At 39.8% G+C, this 15,781-nt stretch overlaps 1 protein-coding gene across 1 annotated transcript in view; it reads right to left on the bottom strand.

Moving 5' to 3' along the window:
* The window catches only part of Dnah12 (dynein axonemal heavy chain 12), a 161,927-nt gene that overhangs the window by 103,631 nt on the left and 42,515 nt on the right, over positions 1-15,781 (bottom strand). Inside the window, exons 20-26 of the mRNA XM_057770077.1 lie at positions 13,641-13,762; positions 13,261-13,543; positions 3,594-3,713; positions 3,179-3,335; positions 2,822-2,994; positions 678-830; positions 198-437 (exon numbers count right to left, since the gene is read on the bottom strand). Of these exons, the coding sequence (XP_057626060.1) occupies positions 198-437; positions 678-830; positions 2,822-2,994; positions 3,179-3,335; positions 3,594-3,713; positions 13,261-13,543; positions 13,641-13,762 (1,248 nt within the window). The remainder of the gene's footprint in view (positions 1-197; positions 438-677; positions 831-2,821; positions 2,995-3,178; positions 3,336-3,593; positions 3,714-13,260; positions 13,544-13,640; positions 13,763-15,781) is intronic.

Here is a 15,781-nt window from a genome sequence, read left to right on the forward strand (position 1 = left end):
CCTTGGGATGTAGTCCAGTGTTAGTATGCCTCAGCCAAAGCCCCTGCACTACCAAAGAAATGAGAGTTCGAGGTTTCCATTAGAGCAAAGAGAAAAAAGGAAAAAAGAAATGACAAAATATATGGAGGAATTTATAACAGTTTGAACGGATTATGCTACCATTTTTTATTGACAAACTAATACTCCCAACAAATTACCTTGAGGTTGTCTGGCAATTCGGAACGTCCGGCATAACCAGGGTTCATAGTAATAGCTACAAAACAGTTCGGATTGAGCTTAAGTTCTGTCCCTTCAAAAATGAACACATCCAGTTTCTGTTGAATGGCTCTCTGGATGCAAAGAATCTGCTGTGCCACCACTGATAACACTTCCAGTTCAATTCGATTAAACTCATCAAAGCAAGCCCACGCACCTGAAGAAGCCAAACCTTTAAAAAACTAAGGATAGCCAAGAAAAACGGTGAATATTCTTAGGAAAGGGCATGATTTGTAAACAAAACAAACAAAAGCATCGACCTTCTACATCCCAATTAAACGTTAAGCTTAAAACGCTCCAAGGATATTGTCAATGTCATTACCACGACAATCCAAGGTCAAGTAACATCGAACTACAAGCCGGTACTACTAGCACAGCATCTCCTCAGTAACAGACCCCGCTGTAACACCCGGCGTCACTACCTTTCCCATCGCTAGGTAGTCTAGCCCATCAGAGCAGTTGAACACCACACACTGCACAGCCAGCGCCTTCGCCAGGTCTTTGGTGGTTTCAGTTTTTCCTGTGCCTGCTGGCCCTTCTGGAGCACCTCCGAGGTTTAAATAGAAGGCCCCGATCTGGAAAAAATTATGTGTGAAAAGAAATCTGTGATTATCTAGGGAAAAAAACAAACTAGATAGTTGCTAGCCAAATGAAGTTATTTGTATTCATAGCTTCAGGGAAGCCAGTATTATTATATTGTCCAGTTACTGCTCAGTTTAGAACTTTACGGCTGTAAAAACCATTGTCTAATACTTTAAATATACATAGTTCCCCTTCAAGAACAGAGAATCTAGCACTGAAGGAGGAAAATTAACTCAGGATGGTTTTCTTCGAAAGTAGATGCGGAGATATTGGTAGAAGATAATAAGGATACCTTCTAGATGGCAAACTGCCAAAAAGGGTAAACACTGAAATAAGTGGTACAAACAGGGCCCAAGTCTGGAAGACAAACATGTGTCATCTGTGATTTCTCGAGATTTTGCCTTGGTGTGTTCTTCGTTTTCTGCATCCCCAAAGAACTGCTCTACCAATATTATTGCTTTTTTACTTTGTATTACGGTTAATACGTGTTCCTCTTTTAAATTAATCAGAGTTTAAATTCATCAGTATATGAATTATTTCCCTAATAAACTATACGCACAAGAATCCTCATTTTATTTAGAACTAGTGAATTCAGCTTTACACTCTAACCTACTCAGCATTAAATGAGTTGCTATTCTTTCATGTATCTTCTTAGTTCCCAGGTTGGTAGATGTAGCAAATAAAAATACAGAATCCCTAGGAAAACTTAAATTGCAGATGAACAGTGGATTATTTGTTAGCACTACCCTTGCTTCCTTTGCACTATTTAGAGAAAACAACACACACACACACACACACACACCAAACACCACGTAATGATTCTGCTAACAAGAGATGGTATGCCAAATGTCATATAGCCTCACTCTGCTGGCCTTTTGGAAAACATCTCATTTCACAAATGCATATTTTGTGGCACTTACATGGGACACAATTGCCTAAGAATATTATATAGAATGTTTTTTATTCTTAAATGACACATGAATAAATTTTTTTCACTTGAAATGTAGGTTTATCCAGGATAATTCTATTCATTATTACCCTTATCAGGGGTTTTAATAGTTGTACCTCTGTCTTCATAGCTTCTCAGCTGAGTGCAGCCTTGTGCAGTGTCCCCTACTTTGGGCTCTGTGGTTCAAACTCTGTAGCAGTAATTGGGAGTCCTGGAGTGTAGCTGTACCCTGACCTCCCTGTCATCTCTCTGGCACTCCAGACAGTACTGTAAGAGGTGATCTATTTTCTGAAGCACTGGTTTTGCCTTTTATCTTCAGGACCTTTCTTTTTCTAATCAGTCTCCATGGAAGTAACTCACAGCTTGTATACTGCAGAGTTCAAATACTTTTGTATGCTAAATGGGGCAGGGGGACTGAGAAGTAAATACTCAGTATTACAATTCCACATAAAGAGAATCTGGAGGTGCGACAGTACCTCCAAACTACGCAGTAAATGTGCTTGCCACACAAGCCTGGGAACTTGAGTTCAGTCTCTGAATCAGTGGGGGAAGCAGGAACAGACTCACTCCTAAAAGTCGTCCTCGGTGGCATAAGCACACGCTGGGGCACACGCCAGCATTCTCATTCACACGCACACATTTTATATTATATATATAAGCATAATAATAGCATATATATGATATAATTTTTAAAAGAGAAGTTTGGGTTATGAAAGAATAAGTGCATTAGGTTATTATAGATGAGTTAACAGATGAGAAGCCAGGGAGATGGCAAGCAGGTAAAGCTATTTGACACCAAACCTGATTGATGACCTGAGTTTAACCCTCTAGTATCGTAAGGTAGGAGAGAACAGACCCCTGAAAGTTGTTCTCTGACCTCTACACATGTATTGTTGCACGTGCACAACCCTCTCACACATACATAGAATCGTAAAAAAAATGTTTTAAAATAAATGAGGATAGTCAATATTTGGACAAGAAAATAAATTCTGTATCCAAAGTATTATTTAATGTGTGAACAAAATAACTGCATACCAATGTCCTGTAACATCTGTCAGTCAGAGGGGTTATGACAAGCCGAGGGGAGTTACCGAGATACTCATAAGCATATTTTACATTGCAATTAATGATGCGAACTCGGGCATTGTCATATTCCCAGTAATAGCGAAGTTGAGCAAGCCACTGGAAATCTGTATCATGTGAGACACCTACAAGGAATGAAGTAAAATCGTAAGTGAAAATAATTAGAAAAGCAATCTATTATAACAGCAAATATTAACTCATGTTTTCAAATTAAAGACCATTCCAAAAAATCCTATTAAAAAAAACTCACAAGTCTTTGTTTTTTAGAAGCTATCAATATTTTATAGTTTATATTAAAAAATTACCTACCCATTTCAATCATGTCCATAACGACATCCCTAGCATGGACATCAATTGTAACCAAAGCGCCCAGTGTGATCCTGGTCTGTTTAGACAGTTTTCCTCTTACTAGCTCTACGATATCATTTAGTTGATACTGAAGTTCCTTGTAGTACTTCTTTAATCCCTACCAAATAATAAAACAATTTAATTGATGTTATATATAAATATATTATATGACTCAAAACATTCAAACTATTTCAAAATATGAGTTATAGAGTGAATTTATGTAATCCTAGTAAAAATAACAAGCTTTCTAAAATTTCTATAATTTTAATACCACATGTAGAAATTGAGAATATTCTTTTCAATGAACAGACAAGCAAACAAAGAAATATAAAGAGGAAGAAAGCATGTTGTTGTTTAAAATCAAACAATGCTTTACCTCTGTCCCACTGCTTATGACCTCCTGTGTCTCTGAAGTCCAGAACATCTGAGAAACACAAAGCACAACTTGGCCAGGCCACTCTCTGACCCAGTCTTTTCTTGCAGATTCTGGATAAGCCTGAAGAATTAAAATGAATTTCTATCTTTAAAAGGTCACAAAAGGCTTTCCTCTTTGGGCACATAACACCATTCAGCTCAGTCTGTCTGGCGCTGGGGGCAAATCCTCAGGGCAAGTAGGCAGGCGAGACTTCCTTTGTCTCTCCAGCCTGCCTGCATCAAGCAAGGCACATAACACCATCCAGCTCAGTCTGTCTGGCGCTTGGGGCAAATCCTCAGGGCAAGTAGGCAGACGAGACTTCCTTTGTCTCTCCAGCCTGCCTGCATCAAGCAAGGTAAGGCCTTTGTTTACAAACTACCCAACCTGCACGGAGATCTGATCTAGGTACCAGGAGAGACAGCAGCGGGGTGAGTTTGTGACCTGACTGGCGGCGGCGGAAGCAGCCCTGGACAGGGAACTCTGAAGTTCCTCATCCCCCACCCTATACTCCCTGGGCTCCCTGCAGGGGCTCTACACCCTGCATACTGCCTCTCTCTTCTTGTCCCACCCAGCTTGCATCCAGAACCCTTCTTCCTTCTGCCCCCTTTCCTCTTTGGGCACATAACACCATCCAGCTCAGTCTGTCTGGCGCTGGGGGCAAATCCTCAGGGCAAGTAGGCAGACGAGACTTCCTTTGTCTCTCCAGCCTGCCTGCATCAAGCAAGGTAAGGCCTTTGTTTACAAACTACCCAACCTGCATGGAGATCTGATCTAGGCACCAGGAGAGACAACAGCGGGGTGAGTTTGTGACCTGACCGGCAGCGGTGGAAGCAGCCCTGGACAGGGAACTCTGAAGTTCCTCATCCCCCACCCTATACTCCCTTGCCTCCCTGCAGGGGCTCTACACCCTGCATACTGCCTCTCTCTTCTTGTCCCACCCAGCTTGCATCCAGAACCCTTCTTCCTTCTGCCCCCTTTCCTCTTTGGGTACATAACACCATCCAGCTCAGTCTGTCTGGCGCTGGGGGCAAATCCTCAGGGCAAGTAGGCAGGCGAGACTTCCTTTGGTTCACTGGCCTGCCTGCACCAAACAAGGTAAGGCCTTTGTTTACGAACTACCCAACCTGCACGGAGATCTGATCTTGGCACCAGGAGAGCCATCAGTGGTAGAGCTAATCTGGGTACCAGGATTGCCGTCTTTGGGCACGGAGATCTGATATTGGTACCAGGAGAGACATCACTGGAGCACCAGGAGAGCTATCACTGCAGGGTGCCATCACTAGGAAAGTACATCAGTAGGCAAGGAGACCTGATCCGGTAAAAGAAGATCCATAGGGGAGCATTCGGAGAAAGAGATGGGCAGGCGCCAATGCAAGAATTCACCCAACAATCTGAAAAACTATATGAAACCACCAGAACCCAGCGACCTCACAACAGGAGGACATGAACACCTTAATCATGAAGAAGTAGATAAAATTGACTTTATGAAAGTGATTGACGCCCTTAAACAGCATGTAAAAAATGCCCTTATAGAAATGGATGAGAAGTATAACAGAAAGTTTGAAGAATTGAGTAAATCAGTGAATGATACCCTAGGAAACCAAGGAAAAACAATCAAACAAATAATGGAAACAGTTCAAGACTTAAAAACTGAAATGGAGGCAAAGAAGAAAACACAAACAGAAGGCCAGCTGGACAGGGAAAATCTAGGTAAACGAATAGAGACTACAGAAACAAGCATAACCAACAGAATACAAGAGATAGAAGAAAGAATCTCAGATTCTAAAGATACCATAGAGAAAATAAACACGCTGATCAAAGAAAACAGCAAGGCCAACAAATTCTCATCACAAAACATTCAGGAAATATGGGACACAATAAAAAGACCAAACCTAAGAATAATAGGAATAGAAGAAGGAGAAGAAGCGCAGCTCAACGGTCCAGAAAATATATTTAATAAAATTATAGAAGAAAACTTTCCCAACCTAAAGAAAGATATACCTATGAAGGTTCAAGAAGCATACAGAACACCGAATAGGCTGGATCAAAAAAAAACATCCTCTCGCCATATAATAATCAAAACACAAAGCATATAGAATAAAGAAAGAATACTAAGAGCAGCAAAGGAAAAAGGCCAAGTTACTTATAAAGGTAAACCTATCAGACTTACACCTGACTTCTCTATGGAAACCATGAAAGCCAGAAGGTCCTGGATAGATGTACTGCAGAAACTAAGAGACCATGGATGCAAGCCCAGACTACTATACCCAGCCAAGCTTTCGTTCACTATAAATGGAGAAAACAAAATTTTCCAGGATAAAAACAAATTTAAACAATACGTAGCCACAAATCCAGCCTTACAGAAAGTAATAGAAGGAAAATCACTAATCAAGGAGTCCAACAATGACCACAGTAACTCAGACATCTAGAAACCCTTTACCAGCACATCTCAAAGAAGGGAAACACACAAAATCTACTACTAAAAAAAAATGACCGGAGTTAACAACCACTGGTCATTAATATCACTTAATGTCAATGGACTCAACTCACCTATAAAAAGGCACAGACTAAGAGATTGGATACGAAAACAGGATCCAACATTCTGCTGTTTACAAGAAACACACCTCAACCACAAAGACAGGCACCTACTCAGAGTAAAGGGCTGGGATAAGGCTTATCAAGTAAATGGACCTAGGAAACAAGCAGGTGTGGCCATACTAATTTCTAACAAAGTTGACTTCAAACTTAAATCAATCAGAAGAGATGGAGAGGGACATTTTCTACTCATAACAGGAACAATTCATCAGGATGAAATCTCAATCCTGAATATCTATGCCCCTAATATAAAAGCACCCACGTACGTAAAAGAAACATTGTTAAAACTCAAGGCAGCCATCAAACCGCACACATTAATAGTAGGAGACTTTAATACTCCTCTCTCACCAATGGACAGGTCAATCAGACAGAAACCTAACAGAGAAATAAGAGAATTAATGGAGGTAATGAATCAAATGGACTTAACAGACATCTATAGAATATTCCACCCAAATAGGAAAGAATATACCTTCTTCTCTGCACCTCATGGAACCTTCTCAAAAATCGACCACATACTCGGTAACAAAGCAAACATTCACAGTTACAAAAAAATATTAATAACCACCTGTATCTTATCAGATCACCATGGATTAAAGCTAGAATTCAGCAACAATGCTACCCCCAGAAAGCCTACAAACTCATGGAAACTGAATATTCAACTACTGAACCATACCTGGATTAAGGAAGAAATAAAGAAAGAAATTAAAGTCTTCCTTGAAGACAATGAAAATAAAGAAACAACATACTCAAACCTATGGGACACTATGAAAGCAGTCCTGAGAGGAAAGTTCATAGCACTAACTGCCCACTTAAAGAAAACAGAGAAAGCACACATTGGAGACTTAACAGCCCACCTGAAAGCTCTAGAAAAAAAAGAAGCAGACTCACCTAGAAGGGGTAGAAGACTGGAAATAATCAAACTGAGGGCTGAAATCAACAAAACAGAGACACAGAAAACAATTGAAAGAATCAATAAATCAAAAAGCTGGTTCCTGGAGAAAATCAACAAGATTGATAAACCCCTATCCAAACTAATCAAACGGCAGAGAGAGAATTTGCAAATTAATAAGATCAGAAATGAAAAGGGAGACATAACCACAGACACAGAGGAAATTCAGAGAATCATTAGATCTTACTACAAAAGCCTGTATGCCACAAAACTGGAAAATGGAAAAGAAATGGACACTTTTTTAGATAAATACCATATACCAAAGTTAAACCAGGACCAGGTGAACAACCTAAATAGACCTGTTAGTCGTGAAGAATTAGAAGCAGTTATCAAAAACCTCCCTTCCAAAAAAAGTCCAGGACCAGATGGTTTCAATGCGGAATTCTACCAGAACTTCCAAGAAGACCTAATACCTATACTCCTAAAGGTATTTCACAATATAGAAACAGAAGAGTCATTGCCAAATTCCTTTTATGAAGCTACAGTAACTCTGATACCAAAACCACACAAAGACCCAACCAAGAAAGAAAATTACAGGCCAATCTCACTCATGAACATCGATGCAAAAATCCTCAACAAAATTCTGGCAAACCGAATCCAAGAACACATTAGAAAAATTATCCATTATGATCAAGTAGGCTTCATACCAGAGATGCAGGGCTGGTTTAACATACGCAAGTCTATCAATGTAATCCATCATATAAATAAACTGAAAGAAAAAAACCATATGATCGTTTCATTAGACGCTGAAAAAGCATTTGACAAAATTCAACATCCCTTTATGATAAAAGTCTTGGAGAGATTAGGGATACAAGGGTCATACCTAAATTTAATTAAAGCTATATACAGCAAGCCGACAGCTAATATCAAATTAAATGGAGAGAAACTTAAAGCCATCCCACTAAAATCAGGAACACGCCAAGGCTGTCCACTCTCTCCATACCTCTTCAATATAGTTCTCGAAGTTTTAGCAATAGCAATAAGACAACATAAGGGGATAAAGGGGATTCAAATTGGAAAGGAAGAAGTTAAACTTGCATTATTTGCAGATGATATGATAGTGTACATGAGCGACCCCAAAAACTCCACCAAAGAACTCCTACAGCTGATAAACGCCTTTAGTAATGTGGCAGGATACAAGATCAACTCCAAAAAATCAGTCGCCCTCTTATACACAAAGGATATGGAAGCAGAGAGGGAAATAAGAGAATCATCACCTTTCACGATAGCCACAAAAAGCATAAACTATCTTGGGGTAACTCTAACCAAGGAAGTGAAAGATCTATTTGACAAGAACTTTAAGGCATTGAAGAAAGAAATTGAAGAGGATACCAGAAAATGGAAGGATCTCCCTTGCTCCTGGATTGGGAGGATCAACATAGTAAAAATGGCAATTCTACCAAGGGCAATCTATAGATTCAATGCAATCCCCATTAAAATCCCATCAAAATTCTTCACAGATCTTGAAAGGACAATAATCAACTTTATATGGAGAAACAAAAAACCCAGGATAGCCAAAACAATCTTATATAATAAAGGAACTTCTGGAGGCATTACCATCCCTGACTTCAAACTCTATTACAGAGCTACAGTAATGAAAACAGCGTGGTACTGGCATAAAAACAGAGCAGTCGACCAATGGAATCGTATAGAAGACCCGGATTTTAACCCACAAACCTATGAACAACTAATTTTCGATAAAGGAGCTAAAAGTATACAATGGAAAAAAGAAAGCATCTTCAACAAATGGTGCTGGCACAATTGGATGTCAACCTGTAGAAGAATGAAAACAGACCCATATCTATCACCATGCACAAAACTCAAGTCCAAATGGATCAAAGACCTCAATATCAATCTGAACACACTGAACCTGATAGAAGAGAAACTGGGAAGTACCCTACAACATATGGGCACAGGAGATCGCTTCCTATGTATAACCCCAGCAGCACAGACATTAAGGGCAACATTGAATAAATGGGACCTCCTGAAACTGAGTAGCTTCTGTAAAGCAAAGGACACTGTCATTAAGACAAAAAGGCAGCCTACTGACTGGGAGATCTTCACCAACCCCGCTACAGACAAAGGTCTGATCTCCAAAATATATAAAGAACTCAAGAAACTAGACTTTAAAAGGATAATTAACCCAATTAAAAAATGGGGCACTGAACTGAACAGAGAATTCTCATCAGAAGAAGTTAAAATGGCCAAAAGATACTTAAGGTCATGCTCAACCTCCTTAGCGATCAGAGAAATGCAAATCAAAACAACTTTGAGATATCATTTTACACCTGTCAGAATGGCTAAAATCAAAAACACCAAGGATAGCCTTTGCTGGAGAGGTTGTGGAGAAAGGGGTACCCTCATCCATTGCTGGTGGGACTGCAAACTTGTGCAACCACTTTGGAAATCAGTGTGGCGGTTTCTCAGAAAAATTGGGATCAACCTACCCCTGGACCCAGCAATAGCACTCTTGGGAATATACCCAAGAGATGCCCTAGCATATGACAAAAGCATTTGTCCAACTATGTTCATAGCAGCATTATTTGTAATAGCCAGAACCTGGAAGCAACCTAGATGCCCTTCAATAGAAGAATGGATGAAGAAACTGTGGAATATATATACATTAGAGTACTTACTACTCTGTGGTAAAAAACAATGACTTCTCGAATTTTGCATGCAAATGGATGGAAATAGAAAATACGATCCTGAGTGAGGTAACCCAGACCCAAAAAGAAGATCATGGGATGTACTCACTCATAATTGGTTTCTAGCCATGGATAGGGGCCACTGAGTCTATAATTTGTGATCCTAAAGAAGCTAAACAAGAGGGTAAACCCAAGGAAAAACATATAGATATCCTCCCAGCTATGGGAAATAGACAAGATTGATGGGCAAAAAATGGGAATCTTGGGGGGTGGGGTGGGATGGGGATGAGGGGAGATGGGGAGAGAAAAGTGTGAAGGAGAGGATGAGGGGAACTGGGGGAATCGGGGTGATTGGGGGTAAAGGAAGGTTGGATGGGGGAGCAGGGAAACTCATACCTTAGTTAAGGGAGCCACCTAAGGGTTGGCAAGAGACTTGAACCTGGAATGGCTACCAGAAGCCCAGGGCAATGTCCCCAGTTAGTTCATTGGGGCACCTGAGGATAGGGAACCTGAAATGAACCTATCCTATAATCATACTGATGAATATCTTGCATATCGCCATAGAACCTTCATCTAGCGATGGATGGAGATAGAGACAGAGACCCACACTGGAGCACCGGACTGAGCTCCCAAGGTTATAATGAGGAGCAGAAGGAGAGAGAACATGAACAAGGAAGTCAGGACCATGAGGGGTGCACCCAACCACTGAGACAGGGGGGCCGATCTATTGGGAGCTCACCAAGGCCAGCTGGACTGCTACTGAAAAAAACATGGGATAAAACCGGACTCTCTTAATGTGGTGGACAATGAGAGCTGACGAGAGGCCAAGGAGAATGGCACAGGAACTTTCATCTGGCGATGGATCGAGAGAGAGACAGAGACCCAATTTGGATCAACCGTCTGAGCTCTTAAGGTCCAAATGAGGAGCAGAAGGAGGGAGAACATGAGCAAGGAAATCAGGACCACGAGGCGTGCACCCACCCACTGTGACAGTGGAACTGATCTATTGGGAGCTCTCCAAGGCCAGATGGACTGGGACTGAATAAGCATGGATTGAAACTGGACTCTCTGAACAAGGCAGACAATGAAGGCTGATGAGAAGCCAAGGACAATGGCACTAGGTTTCGATCCTAATACATGAACTGGCTTTGTGGGAGCGTAGCCTGTTTGGATGCTCACCTTCCTGGACCTAGATAGAAGTGGGAGGACCTTGGTCTTCATGTAGAGCAGGGAATTTGGACTGCTCTTCAGTATCGAGAGGGAGGGGGAGTGGACTAGGGGGAGGAGAAGTGGAGTGGGGATGGGGGAAGGGAGCGGGGGGAGGGGGCAATATGTGGGAGGAGGGGGAGGGAAATGGGAAACGGGGAGCAGTTGGAAATTTTAAGTAAAAAAGAATAATAATAAAAAAATATTAAATAAACACCTTTACAAGGTGAAAAAAAAATAAAACATCTCTTTAAAAAAAAAAAAAGGTCACAAAAGGAAAGGGATCTGCAAACATCTAACAATTTTATGTTCTTTCACTGGACTAGATGTCAAGTTTTTGATAAACAATACACATTATTTCTATTATTAAAAATTATTAAGCTATTTAAAAAGTCACACATGGGGAAGGGTATGAAATTTATAATTTATGAATGTATACAAATATAATATGCACATGATGTTAAGTTTTAATTGCAAAGAAAAGTGCTTGATAGTGTTGTCAATTTGATAGAATCTACGGTCACCTGGGAGACAGGCCTCTGGGCTTGACTACAGGGGTTATCTTGATTAGTTAATTGATTCAAGAAGACCCATCTTAACTGTGGATGGGACCATTCTCTGCACAGAAGTTTCTGGAGTAGAATGGAGAAAGAAAGCTAAGCACTAGCAAGCATTCATGGCTCTTCCTCCTGGCTGTGGTTGCAATTTGGCCAGCGGCTTCTGATTCCTGCTATCCTGACTTCCCTGCCACAATGAACTGTACCTTGAGCCATGAGCTAAAATAAATGTTTCCTGCCTTCAGTTGCTTATATGAAGTTATTTTACCATAGCATCAGGAAAAGTGACTAAGACAGAAACCATATATTGTATTTCAAAGCTGGGCTAGTGTAAAACCAAAACAGGACAAATACACCTGGCAGGTAAGGGTTCTGTTTGCAGTCAATTAGATTAAGTTCCTGTTTGTTTGCTCATCTGTACCAGATGTGCTTGGTCACACGTGGGCCTGAGATATGTGGACATGAAATACATCAGTATATACATTTGCCCCTGGATGGGTATAGGCTGGGAGGTACGCAGCATTCTGTTCTGTCTACTCCACCCACCTAATTTTCTGTTCTATCAAAGGCCAAGCAGTTTCTTTATTGATTAACCAATGAAAGCAACAGATAGATACAAGACCCACCTCTATCAACGGTCAGACTTGGCAGAAAGAACCTCTACCTGTTTAGCCATTCTATGGTCTCTAGTTTGCTTTTGACAGAGTCTCACTTTGTAGCCCAAGCTGCCCTGGAACTTTTTACTTACTCGAGGCCTCAAACTCGGGGCAGTCTGCGTTCCTCAGCCTCTCCAGCACTAAGATTGCAGTTATGAGCTACTATGACTGGCAACATTCAGATTTGGACATTTATGAAAAAAAAATTTGATTTTTCACAAGCTCTGCAAGCCTACTTTTCTTCCAGGCATTCCCCCAGAGTAAATCTCACCTCTGTGCTCATTTAAAAATTATTAAGTAATTCTTGAGACCCTCTTTCTTCTCCCCCTTTTACTCTAAAACCAATTTAAGGCCTGCTGAAACTAGATTCAAATATATTTCTTATTCATCTAATTTGCTTCATGTTTCCCAGCAACTGTCTAGTGTCAGACCACATCATCTCTCTTCTAGGCTAACTCAAGGGAGTATGTTTTCCTGTTTTGACAGTCTGCTAATACCATAGTCTTGGTGGTATAAAAATATAAATCAGATTATGACTTTCCCCTAACTAAAATATTTTTTACCTCCCTATGTAAAATAAAAATGAATTCCCTGCTCATCTTCCTTTCAGTCTTCATTTATCTTCATTCTCTATTATATTCATTCTACTCCAAACACAAGTATCTTCTACAGTTGCTTACAAATCTTGAATCTTTCTGGACCCAGAGCTACTACACAGACTATCAACATATTCTTTAATTCACTCTCATCTATTTTCTGTTTATCCTTCAGTCTAACTTCCTCTATGAGCCTATTGCTGGACCCTCTCCCATTTTAAGTTGATAAACTCTATTATTCTCTCGCATAATACATGGTCCTCTTATAACATACCTGTATCGTTGTATATGTTATTATATGTCTTATTCTCATCGATTCTTACTAGCGATATTAGAAATAAACAGAAAAAAAATGTTTGCCAAACAAACAAAAAGCCCAGCATTCGTAGAATATAGAGTATGCATTTAATCCCAGGAGACATACCAGCCTGGACGCAGCGATCACATCATGAATACTCCTGAGCATTAGATCTTCCACTTGAATGAGCCATTTCTCCACAGCGCCCCTTGCTGCAGACGTGGAGATCAGGGCAATCAGCTCCACACGCTCACCTTCAGAGCTGTACATGGCTTTAATATCCAGATTGGGCAGGAACTCCAATTTAGCAATGCCTTCAAAGCATTTTTTTAGGTGTGGCTGAACTCTGAGTGGATCTTTGGTCTCTGACAAAATCTCTAACATTTCATCATTAGATAAAAAGAAAAATCTAGAAAAAAAAATATGGGAATAAAAAAGCTTTAGTGACAATTCACCACACTCTAGAAAGCCTTTGAAATTATAGCACAACTGATTATCTACCATACCGAGGGAAGAAAAGTCGTTTCTTTTCAAGATATGCATTCAACCCTTTCATGATTTTTTCCAAAAGGTCATTGCAGTTTAGGAGTTTTTCTAGTAAGCCTGTTAAAGAAGTGGCAGCGAGAACCTAAAAGACACAGTTTCATATGAGACACACTTACATGCTTGGTATAAGACTTAAGCATTAATACACACATGGGAAAATGTCAATGTTTTTAAAACTTTATGAAATTAGTAGTGAAAAATCCTCCTCTTTTCTTGAGACAAGATCTCACTCTGTAGCCAAGGCTCGCTGTGGACTTGCAATTCTCTTCTTGCTCTAGCACCCAAACGGATCACATCCAGCTTTTAAATTTCTTTTAGAATGTAAAAATATTAAAATTCACTAAATCATACATGTTGTAATCTGAGGACATTAGTTACAAATGATGTTATGATTATTGTGTATATTTTATTATATTCTTTTAATAACTTTTTCATTTTTAATAGTGTTATGAAATGAAGGGTTGTCTGAACACGGGTTTGTGCATGTGCTGAGGTCGAATGTGTCAGACACCGTGGAGCTGGAGTTGCAGGCAGTGAGTGGTGCTGGGAGCTGCACTTGGGCCTCTGGGAGAGTGGGAGGTACTCTTAGCTGTAGAGCATACTCTGTAGTCTCTCTCTGTTCTTGTGAGAGCAAGGGAAGAGTCTTTTTGGATGCTGTGTGATTTAGTTTTAATTTTTACAATTGTAAACTTTAAACTTAATCCGAAGCAGGTTTTGACAGTCTATAACTCACTGACCAAATCTAACCAGCTACTAGTTTTTGTGTGATCCTCAAACTAAGAATATTTTTATACTGTCAGAAGGTTAAAAAATTCAAGGGAGGCTAGCAAAGTTGCTCAGCTGGCTGCATGCTTGCTTAGTATGCATGAGGCCTGGGTTCTATTGCCAGTGCCGTGCACAAACTGCGTGTGCTGGCACAGCTGCAACCCCAGCGTGCCCCAAGTAGACGCAGGAGGGTCACAAGTTCAAGGTCATTCTCAGCTACATAGAGAATTTGAAGCAACTTAGGCTTGAGACCCTCTCTCCCAAAGTTAAATTAAATAATAAAAATGAAGATGATAATGCTATTTCAAAACATAAGTAGAAATGTTGTCAGTGTCTATAAGCAAAGCTTTATTATGGTAGAAATATACCTATTTATTAGATATTAGTTCTCACTGCTTTCAATATATAATGGTAGAAGTAAGCATTACAAAATTACAAGCATTGCAAAGCCTAAAATATATATTAACTGGCTATGTACAGAAAAATCTAATCCATAAGAAATCATGTACTGAAAAGTTCCTAAAGTCATAAATAAGATAAAAATTCTTGAAACTCATAAATTTATATAATTAACTCTCAATAAGTTTAGCACTTATTTGTTTTCTTCTCAGCATTGGAAAATGTTATTTCTTAAGTTGAATATATTTTAAAAGAAGATTCATAGCTATGATTTATGCTAAATGTGTAAAAAATACTGTTTTTTCGACATTAGACCCCTGTACAGGGTACTCTTAATAGGAAAGACTCGTAGGGACTGGGTAATGAGAGTAGCTTCCTTCCCCAATAATATTGAACCCCAATATCTGCCTCTGAATTTTTATTATTCATGCTACATTTTTCTGGGGGATAATGCTCTGGCACACTGTAAAGGTTTGTCGCCCATATTGGTTTAATAAAACATTGACTGGCAGGACATAGAGGTGGGGCAACCAGTCTAGGAGAGTAGTGGTAAGAAGAAAGGCAGAGACACAGTCGACATTCAGAGGCAGAAGAAGCAAGATGAGAATGCCTTCTAAGAAAATAACGACAACTTGTGCTGACGCAGCATTCTCCACCCTCTTCTTCGTCTCATGGTCTTGTGTATCTGTTTACTTTGTGAAGTGGTGAACAGTGGTTTTATGTAGTGCCCGTCCAGTGAGATAACTGCATCTGAAGTAGTTGCACTATGCTTGCACACACACACACACATATTTATATGAATGAGTTGCAAGTGGTATTTTTATAAATTGAAAAATAAATTATTTTCATACTTTTGAACTTATATTTTTAATGAACTTTCCAATTTGTATACAATGAGTAAGTTTTATTTTAATAATCAGAATCAAAAGTCAAATGC

The sequence above is a fragment of the Chionomys nivalis genome, chromosome 5 (assembly GCF_950005125.1).
Source record: "Chionomys nivalis chromosome 5, mChiNiv1.1, whole genome shotgun sequence".
NCBI lineage: Eukaryota > Metazoa > Chordata > Mammalia > Rodentia > Cricetidae > Chionomys > Chionomys nivalis.